The following is a 17,513-nucleotide window of genomic DNA, read 5'->3' on the forward strand; positions in this document are numbered from 1 at the left end:
TGAGTAGAAATGACTAGGTATTAACAATGTTGAATCTCTTCCACATCTACAGACATTTGTCAATTGGTTATGTGGAGTAAAGAACTATGTCTGGATTGGTCTGACTGACTCTGTTTCTGAGGGGACCTGGAAATGGGTGGACTACACACCACTGACCACAAAGTAAGACATTAATGAATTCTGTGTCACTATGACATCACTGTCTGGAGTAGTATGTTCAAAATGGACAGCCTGATTCTCCTACAGGTATTGGAACAGTGGACAGCCTGATTCTGTGTGGTGTTTCTCCTACAGGTATTGGAACAGTGGACAGCCTGATTCTATGTGTTGTTTCTCCTACAGGTATTGGAACAGTGGACAGCCTGATTCTATGTGTTGTTTCTCCTACAGGTATTGGAACAGTAAAGAGCCTAATGGTGGAAGAGCAGAGAACTGTGTGTACTTCTACTCCTGGTCATCAGACACAGGAGCTTGGTGGGACTATGACTGTTCCTATCAATACAGATGGATCTGTGAGAAATAGGATTCATCCTCGGTACTCTCTGAACTGCTAAATAAGATTATGCTAAGTACTATATATCGTAATATATTTTCTACTTATTCAATTTACCTTGTCAACTACATACAATATATAACAAGACACATGTAGAATACATTATAATAAAACTATATGCAATAACAATACAATGACTTGATAAGAGAAGGACTGTTCGGTCTGTTGTTGAGGAAATTCACCACTAAGGAATTCACAGTCACAGAGGTTCACTGACTCAATACAATCCTAATGTTAATGTTTATTATTAATACTTTTTAGTTTTGTCTACTTGCTAAATATTTGTCTTAACTCTTCTCGAACTGCACTGTTGGTTAAGGGCATGTAAGTCAGCATTTCACGGTAAAGTCTACACTTGTTGTATTCGTGGCATGTGACAAATAAAGTTTGATATGATTTGAAGTCATATCAGCACGGTTGGTTCCTGCATGAGACTGACTGATACCACACCAGGCTTCTTACCTTGAAACTGAGATACTCCTTTTGGTTCCCAGAGCAATGTTCTAGGTGTACTGGGAAATTGTTTATACAGTGACAGTTTAGATTCCGCCCATGTACTGTACAGTCAATCAGTTACTCGCATGAATCCAACCAAGTTGGACATTAGAAAAACAGCATAATTCTAAACATACGAGTGGATAAACACAGATAAAATGTCACACTATTATATAATAGTTGATCTGACATGGAGTCTAGAAGGACTGTTCTCTCTACTGTATAATAGTTGATCTAACATGGAGTCTAGAAGGACTGTTCTCTACTGTATAATAGTTGATCTACCATGGAGTCTAGAAGGACTGTTCTCTACTGTATAGTAGTTGATCTGAGACGGAGTCTAGAAGGACTGTTCTCTACTGTATAATAGTTGATCTAATATGGAGTCTAGAAGGACTGTTCTCTCTACTGTATAGTAGTTGATCTAAGATGGAGTCTAGAAGGACTGTTCTCTCTACTGTATAATAGTTGATCTAATAGTTGAACTGCGGTTGAAAATTAGCCGGCTGGCTAAAACCGTCACTTTTACTGAAACGTTGATTAATGTGCACTGTCCCTGTAAAAATTAAATAAACTCAAACTCAAACATGGAGTCTAGAAGGACTGTTCTCTACTGTATAATATTTGATCTAACATGGAGTCTAGAAGGACTGTTCTCTCTGCTGTATCAAATCTCTGACCCTCTAAGACTCAAAATGTGAATGTACCATGTATCAGATTTCAGTTAAGACCCATGTGCAGACTGTGTAGAGGTAACAATGTTTATTGTAACAACAGGGGCAGGCAAACGACAGGTCAAGGCAGGCAGGGGCAGGCAGGGGTCGATAATCCAGAGTAGTGGGGCCAAGGTACAGGATGGCATGCAGGCCCAGGGTCAGGTCAAGCAGAGGTCGGTAATCCAGATTGGTGGCAAATGCACAGGACGGCAGGCAGGCTCAGGGTCAGGTCAGGCAGAGGTTGGTAATCCAGAGTGGGGGCAAAGGTACAGGACGGCAGGCAGGCCCAGGGTCAGGTCAGGCAGAGGTTGGTAATCCAGAGTAGTGGGGCCAAGGTACAGGACGGCAGGCAGGGTCAGGCAGAGTGGTCAGGCAGGCGGGCTCGGAGTCAGGACAGGAAGGGGTCAAAACCAGGAGGGCGAGAAAAGAGAGGCAGGAAAAAGCAGGCGCTGAGACACTAAACGCTGGTAGGCTTGATTGAACAAGACAAACTGGCACAGACAGAAAACACAGGTATAAATACCCAGGGGATAATTGGGGAAGATGGGCAACACCTGGAGGGGGGTGGAGACAAGCACAAGGACAGGTGAAACAGATAAGGGCATGACACTATATATATCTTACAAACACAAACACACCTGGAAAAGTAGCCACCCCCCCACCTGAGAATCTGTTTTTCAGCCATCTATTTCCTGTGTTTCAGGTTTGCAAAATCCATGTCACTTAAATCTCTCTGGATTAATGGTGATTTTAGTGATTACGATAGATAAATGGCTTGTTTTTCTTTCCTTACACCGTAGGTTCATGTACTTTGACGTGATGTGGTCAGATTAGCCGCTATATTACCATTTTTTGACCTTTAATACCTGAAAATGGGCCTTAACTTCTAATGGATAGGGGGCAGCATTTTCACATTTGGATGAAAAGCGTGCCCATAGTAAACTGCCTCCTACTCAGTCCCAAATGCTAATATATGCATATCATTAGTAGATCTGGATAGAGAACACTCTGACGTTTCTAAAACTGTTTGAATGATGTCTTTGAGTATAACCAAACTCATATGGCAGGCAAAAACCTGAGAAAAAAATCCAACCTGGAAGTGGGAAATCTGAGGTTTGTAGTTTTTCAACTCAGCCCCTATTGAATATACAGTGGGATATGGGTCATATTCACTTCCTAAGGCTTCCACTAGATGTCAACAGCCTTTAGAACCTTGTCTGATGCTTCTACTGTGAAGTGGGGCCGAATGAGCGGGGAATGAGTCAGAGGTCTGCCATCAGTCAGGAGCTGACCATGCACGTTCACATGAGAGGTAGTCCCCATTCCATTTGCTTTTCTGAAGACAAAGGAATTCTACGGTTGGGACATTAATGAACATTTATGATAAAAACATCCTAAAGATTGATTCTATACATCGTTTGATTTGTTTCTACGACCAGTAATATAACTTTTTTGAATTTTCATCTGACATTTCTGCAGTACTTGTCCGCACCTCGTGAGTTTCAATTTGTTTTCTAAACGCCCTAACAAAATGAGTTATTTGGACATAAATGATGGACTTTATGGAACAAATCAAGCATTTATTGTGGAACTGGGATTCCTGGGAGTGCATTCTGACGAAGATCATCAAAGTTAAGTGAATATTTATAATGCTATTTCTGATTTATGTTGACTCCAACATGGCGAATATCTTCTTGGGTTGTGAATGTCTCTGAGCGACAAACTCAGATTATTGCGTGGTTTGCTTTTTCCGTAAAAAAAATACAAATAATCTGACACAGCGGTTAAATTAATTGAGGATAGCGAGACGCTAGCGTCTCAACTGGCCAATTGCCAGGGGAAATGTAGAGCGCCAGATTCAATTAAAATCCTATAAAATTCAAACTTTCATTAAATCACACATGTAAGATACTCAATTAAAGCTACACTCGTTGTGAATCCAGCCAACATGTCAGATTGAAAAAATGCTTTTCGGCGAAAGCATAAGAAGCTATTATCTGATAGCCTGCAGCCATCTGCACCAGCAGTAAACAAAGGAGCTAGCATAGCAGGCACTACACAAAACGCTGAAATAAAATATAAAACATGCATTACCTTTGACGAGCTTCTTTTGTTGGCACTCCAATATGTCCCATAAACATCACAATTGGTCCTTTTGTACGATTAATTCCGTCCATATATATCGAAAATGTCCATTTATAAAGTCCGTTTGATCCAGAAAAAAACAGCTTACAAAAAACAAAACATTTCAAAAGTTGCCTATAAACTTTGCCAAAATATTTCAAACTACTTTTGTAATACAACGTGAGGTATTTTTAAATGTTAATAATCCATCAAATTGGAGACGGGGCCATCTGTATTCAATACATGAACGAAAAGAAAAAAAAACTCTGCTCTACACGTCTTGTGCAACTCACAAAAGGGTCCCCAGTTCCGAGTTGGCCTACTTCTTCATAGCACAAAAGAATAACCTTAACCATATTCCAAAAACTGGCGACATCGTGTGGAAGCGGTAGGAACTGAAAATAGGTTCCTATTAAATATCCAATGGCAAAGACAAAATAGTGAACAGAGAGGGGAAGAAAAAAAAATCTAAAAAGTTAGTACTCAGGGTTTTGCCTGCTACATAAGTTATGTTATACTCACACATAATTCAAACAGTTTTAGAAACCTCAGGGTGTGACCAGAATTTATCCCGTTGAGTCGAGGTCTTCGGTTGGTTGACGCACACACACACACACACACACACACACACACACACACACATTTTTCATTAATTACCCCCTGAGCCAGGCTTTGGAGGCTCATGTCTGTGAGTGTGTGTATGTGAGTGTGTGTATGTGAGTGTGTGTATGTGAGTGTGTGTGTGTGCGAGTGTGTGAGGTGTGAGTGTGTGTATGTGAGCGTGTGTGTATGTGAGTGCGTGTATGTGAGTGTGTGTATGTGAGTGTGTGTGTGTGAGTGTGTGTATGTGAGTGTGTGAGGTGTGAGTGTGTATGTGAGTGCGTGTATGTGAGTGTGTGTGTATGTGAGTGTGTGAGGTGTGAGCGTGTGTATGTGAGTGTGTGTGTGTGCGAGTGTGTGAGGTGTGAGTGTGTGTATGTGAGTGTGTGTATGTGAGTGTGTGAGGTGTGAGTGTGTGTATGTGAGTGCGTGTATGTGAGTGTGTGTGTATGTGAGTGTGTGAGGTGTGAGTGTGTGTATGTGAGTCTGTGAGTGTGTGTATGTGAGTGTGTGTATGTGAGTGTGTGTATTTGAGTGTGTGTGTGTGCGAGTGTGTGAGGTGTGAGTGTGTGTATGTGAGCGTGTGTGTATGTGAGTGCGTGTATGTGAGTGTGTGTATGTGAGGGTGTGTATGTGAGTGTGTGTGTGTGAGTGTGTGTATGTGAGTGTGTGAGGTGTGAGTGTGTATGTGAGTGCGTGTATGTGAGTGCGTGTATGTGAGTGTGTGTGTATGTGAGTGTGTGAGGTGTGAGTGTGTGTATGTGAGTGTGTGTGTGCGAGTGTGTGAGGTGTGAGTGTGTGTATGTGAGTGTGTGTATGTGAGTGTGTGAGGTGTGAGTGTGTGTATGTGAGTGCGTGTATGTGAGTGTGTGTGTATGTGAGTGTGTGAGGTGTGAGTGTGTGTATGTGAGTGTGTGAGGTGTGTACGTGAGTGTGTGAGGTTTGTGTGTGAGTGTGTGAGGTGTGTATGCGAGTGTGTGAGGTGTGTGTGTGAGTGTGTGAGGTGTGTGTGTGTGAGTGTGTATGTGAGTGTGTGAGGTGTATGTGTCAGTGTGTGAGGTGTGTAGACTGTAATGTAACCTTTACCCCAACTGGAGGCTTCCCTGACAACAGATGGGTGGAGAGACATGGATGGTAACCAAGAACACAATTTTCAACCTCTCACTTCCTCTTTCTCTCTCTCCTATTCACAAACACACACACACACACACACACACACACACACACACACACACACACACACACACACACACACACACACACACACACACACACACACACCCCTTATTACTGTTGAAGGGAGGAATTACACCCAGGACTCCTCAGACACACCCCTCGAGAAGTGAAGTGCTCTAATCTGAGCCAGGTTTTATGCAAATGATCAACACAGTTTACAGTAAGTTGTTTGCCTTTTTTCCAGTTAGAAACATGTGACAGAGAGATGTTCTTATACCCATTAACACTTCTGTACTTCGTGACACCATACAGTCTCTGATAAACAGGGAGATAGTTAGTGTGCAGTGCAGTTATTGTCCTCCAACTTCTTTTGATGTAGATAGAGAATGGAGGAGACAGTACATGTGGACCTTAGGCCCTCTCTGAGAAAGATAGAGACATCTCTGGAAAAACTATTATCTCTGGTGTCAATGTTTCACAGGACAGGTAGACAGAGTGTGGGGGAGAGAGTGAGGGAGATACACAGAGAGACAGACATAGAAGGAGAGAGATGGAGAGAGAGAGACAATATTTGTGAGAACGTTACACATTTAGGCCTCCCCCTCCTCCCTTCCACAGAAGAAGAAAGGAGAAGTGTGAATAAATGTCTCTGAATAACTATTATCTCTGCTGTCAATGTCACACAGGAGACAGTAAATGTAGACCATAGGCCCTCTCTGAGAAAGACAGAGACATCTCTGAATAACTATTATCTCTGGTGTTCATGTCACACAGGAGACAGTACAGAATGATACAACTCTATCATTGATGGCCGACCACAGAGGGCAAAACTCGATCCTGGGAACCCCAAGAGGTGCACATTTTAGTTTAGTTTTTGACACAACACTACAAAGATAATAATTAATTAATTCATCCTCAATTTTTGGTTACTAGAATCAGCTGTGTAGTGCTACGTAACCTCTCAAAACCAGACTCATGGTCTGTGACGTGTGAATTCACAGGGTCCCATTTTACTCCATGTGAATATATTGTCACTTCAATGCTAATGTACACTGTCGTAAACTAAACTAATATAAACTAAATATACAAACTAATCTATACTGTAGTAAACTAAACTAATATAAACTAAATATACAAACTAATCTACACTGTTGTAAACTAAACTAATATAAACTAAATATACAAACTAATCTATACTGTAGTAAACTAAACTAATATAAACTAAATATACAAACTAATCTTCACTGTGATAAACAAACATGGTTCTCAGAAAATAAGTCTGTGGTCACATGGTGATGGTTGGTGTCGTACTATTGGTTAGACAGTTTCCCCTTTAATGAGGTTGACTGTTAAAACTGTCTCTGACATTAGACTGAGTCACACAGAGGCTCCAGCTGTGCAGCGAACAGACACAAACCTACAACTGAGATAACAGCAGACTTTACAACAGTAGAAGATACAACAGTAGAAGATACAACAGTAGAAGTTACAACAGTAGAAGATACAACAGTAGAAGATACAACAGTAGAAGTTACTGCATTTCAACACACGTGTGTAAAGATGTCAGAGGAAATCTATGAAAACTGCGATGGATTTCGTGGCAAAAAAATTAATAAAATAGAGACCATTGACATTGATGATCATATTTACAACAACGAAAGACCCATCATGCCCTACAAGAAGGATGGAGTTGGTGATCAACATTCAGGTAACAGTTTAACCTGGTGTAGTGCTAGATGCTGACGCACACACACACACACACACACACACACACACACACACACACACACACACACACACACACACACACACACACACACACACACACAGAGTTCTCATTTACATAAATATTCACACCCAAGCCAATACATGTTAGAATCACCGTTGGCAGCGATTACAGCTGTGAGTCTCTGGGTAAGTATCTAAGAGCTTTGTACACCTGGATTGTACAATATTTGCCCATTTATTATTTAAAAAATTCTTCAAGCTCTGTCAAATTGGTTGTTGATCATTGTTTGGCAACCATTTTGAAGTCTTACCATAGATTTACAAGCAGATTTCAATCCCAACTGTAACTTTGCAAACTCCAGTGTAGATGTGGCCTTGTGTTGTAGGTTGTCTGGTGGAAAGCAGACTGAAACAGCTTTTCTTCTAGGATATTTCCTGTGCTTTAGCTCAATTCTATGATTTTATTTTATCCTGAAAAACTACCCAGTCCTTAAAAATTACAAGCATACTGATGCACATGATGCAGCCACCACTATGATTAAAAATGTTGAGAGAAGTACTCAGTAATGTGTTGTGTTGGATTGCCCCCCTGTATTCCGTACAAAAAGGGAATCGGTCTTTTCTCAAAATCTTATTATGACCTACAAAACTATTATGCTCTATTGAAAGATGAAACTCTCACAAACATGATGTTGTTCTCCATTTAGGACGTCCACAAGCCTCACACGACTCTGAAGGTCCACAGTACCACTAAAAAAAAAGTGAATGGAAGTATTTATATATATATTTAGTGGACGTATATATGGAGATAATTTATTGCCTAATATAAGTACATAAATACATGCAAAAAATAATAATAAAATGTTTACTGATCTTTCTAATATCTCTCAGATAGAGGACAGACACTTCAGAACAAACTTCCTTCTGGTATTTTTGGAGACAATCTGTTGTTCCACGTAGTGAATCTGTTATTCAATGTGTTTCTATTGGCTAATAGCAGTAATGACTATCTGTTATTCAATGTGTTTCTATTGGCTAATAGCAGAAATGCCAAATTCAATGCATCATGCAATCATTTTTTTTCAATAATATTTTTATACTTAAAACTATAAATCAAATAGCTAAATAATCCTTGGTATCTTAAAACAATTCCATATGTCGGCTCAAACCCTCCCCCACCACCCCCGGCTCAGACCCTCCCCCACTCCCCCGGCTTAGACCCTCCCCCACCACCCCCGGCTTAGACCCTCCTCATCTCCCACGGCTCAGACCCTCCCCCACTCCCCCGGCTTAGACCCTCCCATCTCCCACGGCTCAAACCCTCCCCCACCTCCCCCGGCTTAGACCCTCCCATCTCCCACGGCTCAGACCCTCCCCCACTCCCCCGGCTTAGACCCTCCCATCTCCCACCGCTCAGACCCTCCCCCACCACCCCCGGCTTAGACTTTCCCATCTCCCACGGCTCAGACCCTCCCCCACCACCCCGGCTCAGACCCTCCCCCACTCCCCCGGCTTAGACACTCCCATCTCCCACGGCTCAAACCCTCCCCCACCACCCCCGGCTTAGACTCTAGAGGGTTAATCACTAAAATTGCACACAAAGTGATTCATTGCAACTTATTACGTGACATGTTAAAACCAGTTGAGTCTATGGGGGCGCTATTTCATTATTGGATAAAAAAACGTGCCCGTTTTAAGCGCAATATTTTGTCACGAAAATATGCTCGACTATGCATATAATTGACAGCTTTGGAAAGAAAACAGTCTGACGTTTCCAAAAATATTATCTGTGAGTGCCACAGAACTCATGCTACAGGCGAAACCAAGATGAAACTTCAAACAGGAAATGAGCAGAATTTCTGAAGCTCTGTTTTCCATTGTCTCCTTATATGGCTGTGAATGCACCACGAACGAGCCTGCCCTTTCTGTCGTTTCTTCAAGATGTCTGCAGCATTGTGACGTATTTGTAGGCATATCATTGGAAGATTGGCCATAAGAGACTACATTTTCCAGGGGTCCACCTGGTGTCCTTTGTCTAAATTGGTGCGTAATCTTCAGGTGCGGGCATTTTCTCCTGGGATTCAGGAGAGAAAGCACACTTCCACGAACGATATATCATCGAAGAGATATGTGAAAAACACCTTGAGGATTGGTTCTAAACAACGTTTGCCATGTTTCAGTCGATATTATGGAGTTAATTTGGAAAAAAGTTTGGCGTTTTGATGACTGGATTTTCTTTTTTTTTTGGTAGCCAAAAGTGACGCACCAAACGGAGCGATTTCTCCTAAACAAATAATCTTTCAGGAAAAACTGAACATTTACTATCTATCAGAGTCTCCTCATTGAAAACATCTGAAGTTCTTCAAAGGTAAATGATTTTGTTTGAATGCTTTTCTGGTTTTTGTGAAAATGTCGCCTGCTGAATGCTAACGCTAACGCGAAATGCTACGCTAGCTAGCTACTGTTACACAAATTATTGTTTTCCTATGGTTGAGAAGCATATTTTGAAAATCTGAGATGACAGTGTTGTTAACAAAAGGCTAAGCTTGAGAGCTAGCATATTTATTTCATTTCATTTGCGATTTTCATGAATAGTTAACGTTGCGTTATGGTAATGAGCTTGAGGCTGTATTCACGATCCCGGATCCGGGATGGCTAAGTGATAGAGGTTAAGCAAATGATTCATGAGCTTATTTAGGTTGAAGTGGTTGAAGACTTATTGAATAAAGACATTTCAGATTTTCATTTTATATATATATATATATATATATACAGTTGAAGTCGGAAGTTTACACACACCTTAGCCAAATACATTTAAACTCAGTTTTTCACAATTACTGATATTTAATCCTTGTAAAAATTCTGTGTCTTAGGTCAGTTAGGATCACCACTTTATTTTAAGAATGTGACATGTCAGAATAATAGTAGAGAGAATGATTTATCTCAGCTTTTATTTCTTTCATCACATTCCCAGTGGATCAGAAGTTTACATACACTCAATTAGTATTTGGTAGCATTGCATTTACATTGTTTAATTTGGGTCAAACGTTTTGGGTAGCCTTCCACAGGTTTCTCACAATAAGTTGGGTGAATTTTGGCCCATTCCTCCTGACAGATCTGGGGTAATTGAGTCAGGTTTGTAGGCCTCCTTGCTCGCACAAGCTTTTTCAGTTCTGCCCACAACTTTTCTATGTTATTGAGGTCAGGGCTTTGTGATGGCCACTCCAATACCTTGACTTTGTTGTCTTTAAGCCATTTTGCCACAACTTTGGAAGTATGCTTGGGGTCATTGTCCATTTGGAAGACCCATTTGTGACCAAGCTTTAACTTCCTGACTGATGTCTTGAGATGTTGCTTCAATATATCCACATATTTTTCTTTCCTCGTAATGCCAGCTTATTTTATGAGGGTGCACCAGTCCCTCCTGCAGCAAAGCACCCCCACAACATGATGCTGTTCGCAAATGTTGTCGGTGGTGAACAGGCGGGACGTCAGGCTTGGTATTCCTAGAACCGGGGCGATAAGTAAGTGTGAAATTGAATCTACCGTTGAAGAACGCCCATCTGGCTTGCATCCACACAATGAATGGGAGGGATAACAGAGCCCTCCAGCCAGTGACACCAAACCTCAAGAGGCAGCTTAACTGCCAGGAGTTCCCGATTACAGACATCAAAATTCCTCTCTGCAGGTGAGAGCTTACGGGAAAAGAATGCACATTTTTGGAGCTTCTGATCAGAGTGGGACAGAACAGCACCTCCCCCGTTGTCGGAGGCGTCCACCTCCATGATGAACTATAGTTCTGGGTCTGGCTGAGTGAGGAGTGGAGGTGAAGCGATGAGTTCCAGGAACGCTCTCTCTGTCTCAGGGGTCCAATGGAACAGAGTGGAGGGGGAGGTGAGAGTGGTGAGAGGTGCTGCCAGACGACTGTAGTTGAGGGGTCCAGTGGAACGGAGTGGAGGGGGAGGTGAGAGTGGTGACAGGTGCTGCCAGACGACTGTAGTTGAGGATGAAACGTCTGTAAAAATTGGCAAACTCCAGGAAATGCTATATCTGCTTCGGGTTAGAGGGCGTAGGCCACTCTGTGACTGCCATGTCTTGGTGGGGTCCGTACGTAACTCCCCCTGTGCAATAATACAACACAGGAAAGACACAGAGGAAGCATGGAACTCACATTTCTCAGCTTTGACAAAAAGCCGTTGGAGAACTTGGCGAAAGTGCTGCTGGTGAGACTCAGGGTCCTTAGAAAACAATCGGAACGTCATCCACAAAGACAAAAACGAAGCGTCCAATCACATCCCTCAGCACATCATTGACCAGGTTCTGGAAAACAGCAGGGGCATTAGTAAGACCTAAAGGCATGACCAAATACTCAAAGTGGCCAAGTGGTGTGTTAAACACAGTTTTCCCCTCGTCCCCCTCTCTGATGCGCACAAGGTGGTAGCCATTCCGGAGGTCCAGTCTGGTGAACACAGTGGCACTGATAAGTGTGCAAGGATACTTGTTCTTCACTGTGATGTTATTCAGCCCACGGAAGTCTATGCACGGCCTCAGTGACCCATCCTTCTTCACAAAGAAACTCAGCACCCACCGGGGAGGAAGAAGGCCTGATAAGTCCTGCAACCAGGGAGTCCTGGACGTACCTCTCCATAGCCTCCAGCTCGGGGCGAGAGAGGTTATACAACTGGCTACAGGGGAGAGGAGCTCCAGGCTGGAGGACAATGGTGCAGTTGTACGGCTGATGAGGTGGCAGCGACAGGACGCGGTGCTTGCTGAACATAGGAGCTAGATCGTGATACTCTGGAGGAACTGATGACAGGTCAGGAGGTTCTGGAATGGGGCACAGACAAGGCAGGGGAAAAATGTAGACCATTCTAGTGAAAAAAAAATAATTCCGAATGGTTACCCTTCCAGCGTTCCAGTCGATCTGAGGGTTGTGCAACTTTAACCATGGATGACCAAGAACCAGGGGAGAGTGAGGACAGTCGAATATGTGGAAAGTGATCCTTTCCTGGTGCTTTCCAGAGAAATGCAGGATGACAGGGGCGGTCCTCTCCCAGACACGGGCGAGGAGCTGTCCGTTGAGAGCGTTTGGCATCGAGGGGTGAATCGAGTGGAACAGAGTCCAGGCCCAACTGGGTAACGACACCACGGTCCAGGAAACTCTCGTCGGCGCCTGAGTCGATGAGAGCAGGCAGGGGAAGAACCTGGCTCTGCCACACGAGGGCGCCGTCAAGCAGGGGTCTGGGGGAGAGATGGGCAGGCGATTTGGCTCAACGGTAGGTCCCCCACTACTGCCGAGCCACCACTTTTGCTGGACGCAGGGAATAAGTGGAGACAAAGTGACCAACCTGGCCACAGTATAGGCAGCTTCTAGTGCTGATTCACCACTGCCTCTCCCCTGGAGAGAGACGGGCCGAGCTGCACGGAGGCATCCAGTCAGGAAGGATATCTTGACCCGTTCACTAGCATAAGAGTTGGGCTGTTGCTCGAATACTAGTGAACATTGTACCTAAAAGACTCTGTGTGTGGATTGATGAAGACAATGTTTATGGATTAGGGAAAAAACAATTGAATCCATTTTAGAATAAGTCTGTAACGTAACAAAATGTAGAGAAAGTCAAGAGGTCTGAAAACTTTCCAAATGCTCTGTAGCCATGTTATTTAGACTTGTTATTCTTCTTTGTTTATTCGCTGTGTATTTATTTATTGTGTCACTATTTTCAATGTTGTATATTTAACTCTGCATTGTTGGAAAAGTCTGTTGTTTACGAAGCAAATTACAAATTAAGTATGGTTTTGATTGAAATAGGTGCCGGCAATCATTTTGGGTGCCTGAACTCTGCACTATGTTTAAGACAATATTCTGGAAGTAGTTCTGGAAGTCAAGCAGTAGAATATGTGAGGTTCTGGAACTCAGTTCTGGTGTTCTGTCCCTTGTCAATCTTGTGTATTTCCCTCAGTGATTCAAACAGCAAATGGACGCAAAATTAGACACAAATACAGCAAGTTTTTCTGGTAATAATTTGTGCTTCAGTGTCTTGTCAGTGGTGGAAGAGATACTCTGGAGCTGCTGCAGGGTGTCTGGGGCTGCTGTGCGTTCTCCTACTGGCTGGGATCATAGGCCTGTTTCTCTACCGTGAGTTTGATATGTTCTCACTCAAACATTCTTCATCATCAGTGGTGTAATGACCAGGGATCAATTACATTTACATTCCAGTCAATTACATTCAGAAAGTTCACCAAATTCCACTGTTACCTTGTTCATTGGTCATATTGTTTCACAGAGAAAAACCAATTGACCAGTTCCAACACCCTGACTGAAGAGAGAGACCAGTTACAGACCTGCGGAAACAACCTTACTGAAGAGAGAGACCAGCTACAGACTAGCAACAACACCCCGAACGAAGAGAGAGACCAGCTACAGACTAGCGACAACACGCTGACCAAAGAGAGAAACCAGTTACAGACCAGATACAACACCCTGACCAAAGAGAGAGACCAGCTACAGACCAGATACAACACCCTGACCAAAGAGAGAGACCAGCTACAGACTAGATACAACACCCTGACCAAAGAGAGAGACCAGCTACAGAAAGAGACAGAACGTCTGAAACAATCTTTAGTTGAGAAAGGTGAGTCAAATTGTCTAATGACTGTTCTGTTTGACAGTCTCTGTATCAGTTCACATGTCACTTACAAACAGGCAATTCAACTTTAAAGGAAATATTTAAATGAAAAATGTGTGAAACAAAGTCCGACTTCCAAACTGTCCATTAGTTAGTACCCGTCTTCCTTGAGTGTTTGATTTATATTTAATTAAATGTTGTAATAAAGTGACTAAAGAAGGAAATGTTCAACTTATAGTTTGTCCGCGAGGATGGAAGAAGCTTGGTAGCAGGTGTTACTACGTCTCTACTGAGAAAAAATCCTGGGAGGAGAGCAGACAGGACTGCAGATATAGAGGAGCAGACCTGGTTGTCATCAAGAACCAAGAACAACAGGTGTGTGTGTGTGGTAGAGAGAGAGAGAGAGACAGGGATGCAGCTTAACTTGCTCCTACTTGAGACGCAGACGTCTCAAGTAGGCACCTGGAAATGCAAATGCGCTACGCTAAATGCTAAATGTACTCATTAAAACTCAAACGTTCATTAAAATACACATGCAGGGTATTGAATTAAAGCTACACTCGTTGTGAATCTAGCCAACAAGTCAGATTTTTAAAATGCTTTTCGGCGAAAGCATGAGAAGCTATTATCTGATAGCATGCAACACCCCGAAATGCCTGAAGGCGACGTAAACAAAATAATTAGCGTAGCCGGCGCTACACAAAAACGCAGAAATAAAATATAAAACATTAATTACCTTTGATGATATTCTTTGTTGACACTCCTATATGTCCCATAAACATCACAAATTGGTATTTTTCCCGATTAAATCCGTCCATGAATGCCCAAAATATCCATTTGTATAGCCTGCATCAGGAAAAAAGCTCTCTTCCAACACGCAACGTCATGTTTAAAAATTATATAAGTTGCCTATATTCTTTGACAAAACACTTCAACCTACTTTTATAACCCAACTTTAGGTATTTGTAAACGTTAATAAGCGATCAAATTGATCACTGGGCGATCTGTATTCAATAGCAGCTACACAAGAAAACAGTGTCCATTTTTCAATCTTCCAAAATCGATTGAGGTAGGCTGGATGGAATGACGGATCTATTGGTAATGTCTCAAATGATTTTTGTCAATGAAAATGACGTTTTTGGCGACATCGTGTGGAAGTTGCATCCGTCTCCATATTACATTTGGTTTCCTTTAAACAATCCATGAAAGGGGCGCATGGATACTTTTTTCAGATTTCAGTGACCAGTTTTTCTTGCGCTTTTCGATGAAACACACGCTCTGTTATAGTCACAGCCGTGATTTAACCAGTTTTAGAAACTTCAGAGTGTTTTCTATCCACACATACTAATCATATGCATATACTATATTCCTGGCATGAGTAGCAGGACGCTGAAATGTTGCGCGATTTTTAACAGAATGTTCGAAAAAGGAGGGGGTAGGATAAAAAGGTTAATACCCTCCCTCTTCATATATATCAAAGAATTGGTGAGGGCACTAGAGCAGTCTGCAGCCCCGGTCTTCACCATCCTAGAATCTGAAGTCAAATGTTTGCTGATGATCTGAGAGAGAAGAAAGAGTTAGATATATATATATATATATATCTATCTATCAACCAATTGGCGCGGGCACTAGAAAAGTCTGCAGCACCCGGCCTCACCCTGCTAGAATCCGAAGTCAAATGTCTGCTGTTTGCTGATGATCTGGTGCTTCTGTCACCAACCAAGGAGGGCCTACAGCAGCACCTAGATCTTATGCACAGATTCTGTCAGACCTGGGCCCTCAGTCTCAGTAAGACCAAAATAATGGTGTTCCAAAAAAGGTCCAGGACCACAAATACAAATTCCATCTAGACACTGTTGCCCTAGAGCACACAAAAAACTATACATACCTTGGCCTATACATACCTTGGCAGCGCCACAGGTAACTTCCACAAAGCTGATGAAGGATCTGAGAGTCATGGCAAGAAGGGCCTTTCTATGCCATCAAAAGGAACATAAAATTGACACACCCATCTGGCAAAAAATACTTGAATCAGTTATTCAGTTATTGCACTTTATGGCTGTGAGGTCTGGTGAGGTTGCCGCTCACCAACCAAGACTTCACAAAATGGGACAAACATCAAGTTGAGACTCTGCATGCAGAATTCTTCAAACAATATCCTCTGTGTACAACGTAAAACACCAAATATTGCATGCAGAACAGAATTAGGCTGATACCCGCTAATTATCAATATCCAGAAAAGAGTCGTTAAATTCTACAACCACCTAAAAGGAAGCGATTCCCAAACCTTCCATTACAAAGCCATCACCTACAGAGAGATTAACCTGGAGAAGAGTCCCCAATGCAAGCTGGTCCCGGGGCTCTGTTCACAAACAGACCACACAGAGCCTCAGGACAGCAACACAATGAAACCTAACCAAATCATGAGAGAACTCAATTATAATTACTTGACACATTGGAAAGAAATAACAAAAAATCTAGAATGCTATTTGGCCCTAAACAGAGAGTACACAGTGGCAGAATATCTGACCACTGTGACTGACCAAACTTAAGGAAAGCTTTGACTATGTACCGACTATGTACAGACTCAGTGAGCATAGCCTTGCTATTGAGAAAGGCCGCCGTAGGCAGACATGGCTCTCAAGAGAAGACAGGCTATGTGCACACTGCCCACAAAATGAGGTGGAAACTGAGCTGCAGTTCCTAACCTCCTGCCCAAATGTATGACCATATTAGAGACACATATTTCCCTCAGATTACACAGATCCACAAAGAATTTGAAAAAAACAAAACCAATTTTGATCAACTCTTGGATATATTGAGTGAAATACCAAAGTGTGCCATCACAGCAGCAAGATATGTGACCTGTTGCTACAAGAAAATGGCAACAAGTGAAGAACAAACAACATCATAAAAACAACCCATATTTATGTTTATTCATTTCCCCTTTTGTACTTATCTACTTGCTCATAATATCTGAAGTATCTTTATTGTCTTGGAACTGTTGAAAGTGTTTACTGTGCATTTCTATTGTTTATTTCACTTTTGTTTATTATCTAGTTCACTTGCTTTGGCAATGTTAACACATGTTTCCCATGCCATTAAAGCTCTTAAATTGAATTGAAATTAATTTAGAGGGAGCGAGCGAGACAGCGAGTAGAAATGGCTAGGTATTGTTAGTGTTCAAATACTGGAGAGTTGAGACAAAATCACGGACGCTGGACAGAGTGGATTTCAGTTGTAACAAAAGACAGTTTTAATGAGTCAGAGATATCTTGTCCCGCAGTTTTACGTGCACGGACCTAGTTCACATAACTCGGCAAGGAGCCAGGTGAAAAAGAGGCCTATACAATGGTTACATACATTTTTATACATAGAATAAAGTAGGTGGAGTCTTGTCGTTTCGGTCTTCTTGACTGGTCGGAGGGTTGGAGGCGGGCCTTGCTCTAGCCAGAGCGGGCCCCATTGGTGCACAGCAAAAGTTCTTTGCTCTTG

General features: G+C 42.3%; 2 protein-coding genes across 5 annotated transcripts in view; both read left to right on the forward strand.

Moving 5' to 3' along the window:
• The window catches only part of LOC110517443 (CD209 antigen-like protein C), an 11,936-nt gene extending 11,275 nt beyond the window's left edge, over nucleotides 1-661 (forward strand). For both annotated transcript variants that reach the window (XR_005034304.1, XM_036934313.1), the window contains exons 5-6: nucleotides 53-162; nucleotides 391-661. Coding sequence is in view for 1 of the 2 variants with exons in the window: in XM_036934313.1 (XP_036790208.1) it covers nucleotides 53-162; nucleotides 391-523 (243 nt within the window). In the remaining variant the exon portion in view is untranslated. The remainder of the gene's footprint in view (nucleotides 1-52; nucleotides 163-390) is intronic.
• A 6,025-nt stretch (nucleotides 662-6,686) lies between these two features.
• The window catches only part of LOC110513002 (CD209 antigen-like protein B), a 30,597-nt gene continuing 19,770 nt past the window's right edge, over nucleotides 6,687-17,513 (forward strand). The window contains exons 1-4 of one of the 3 annotated variants that reach the window (XM_036934315.1): nucleotides 6,800-7,372; nucleotides 13,427-13,528; nucleotides 13,677-14,024; nucleotides 14,257-14,393. In XM_036934315.1, coding sequence (XP_036790210.1) covers nucleotides 7,225-7,372; nucleotides 13,427-13,528; nucleotides 13,677-14,024; nucleotides 14,257-14,393 — 735 coding nt within the window. In that variant the 5' untranslated portion in view covers nucleotides 6,800-7,224. Of the gene's footprint in view, nucleotides 7,373-13,426; nucleotides 13,529-13,676; nucleotides 14,025-14,256; nucleotides 14,394-17,513 lie in introns of all 3 variants that reach the window. The other 2 variants (XM_036934314.1, XM_036934316.1) reach the window with 2 other exon arrangements.

Source organism: Oncorhynchus mykiss, chromosome 10 (assembly GCF_013265735.2).
Source record: "Oncorhynchus mykiss isolate Arlee chromosome 10, USDA_OmykA_1.1, whole genome shotgun sequence".
NCBI lineage: Eukaryota > Metazoa > Chordata > Actinopteri > Salmoniformes > Salmonidae > Oncorhynchus > Oncorhynchus mykiss.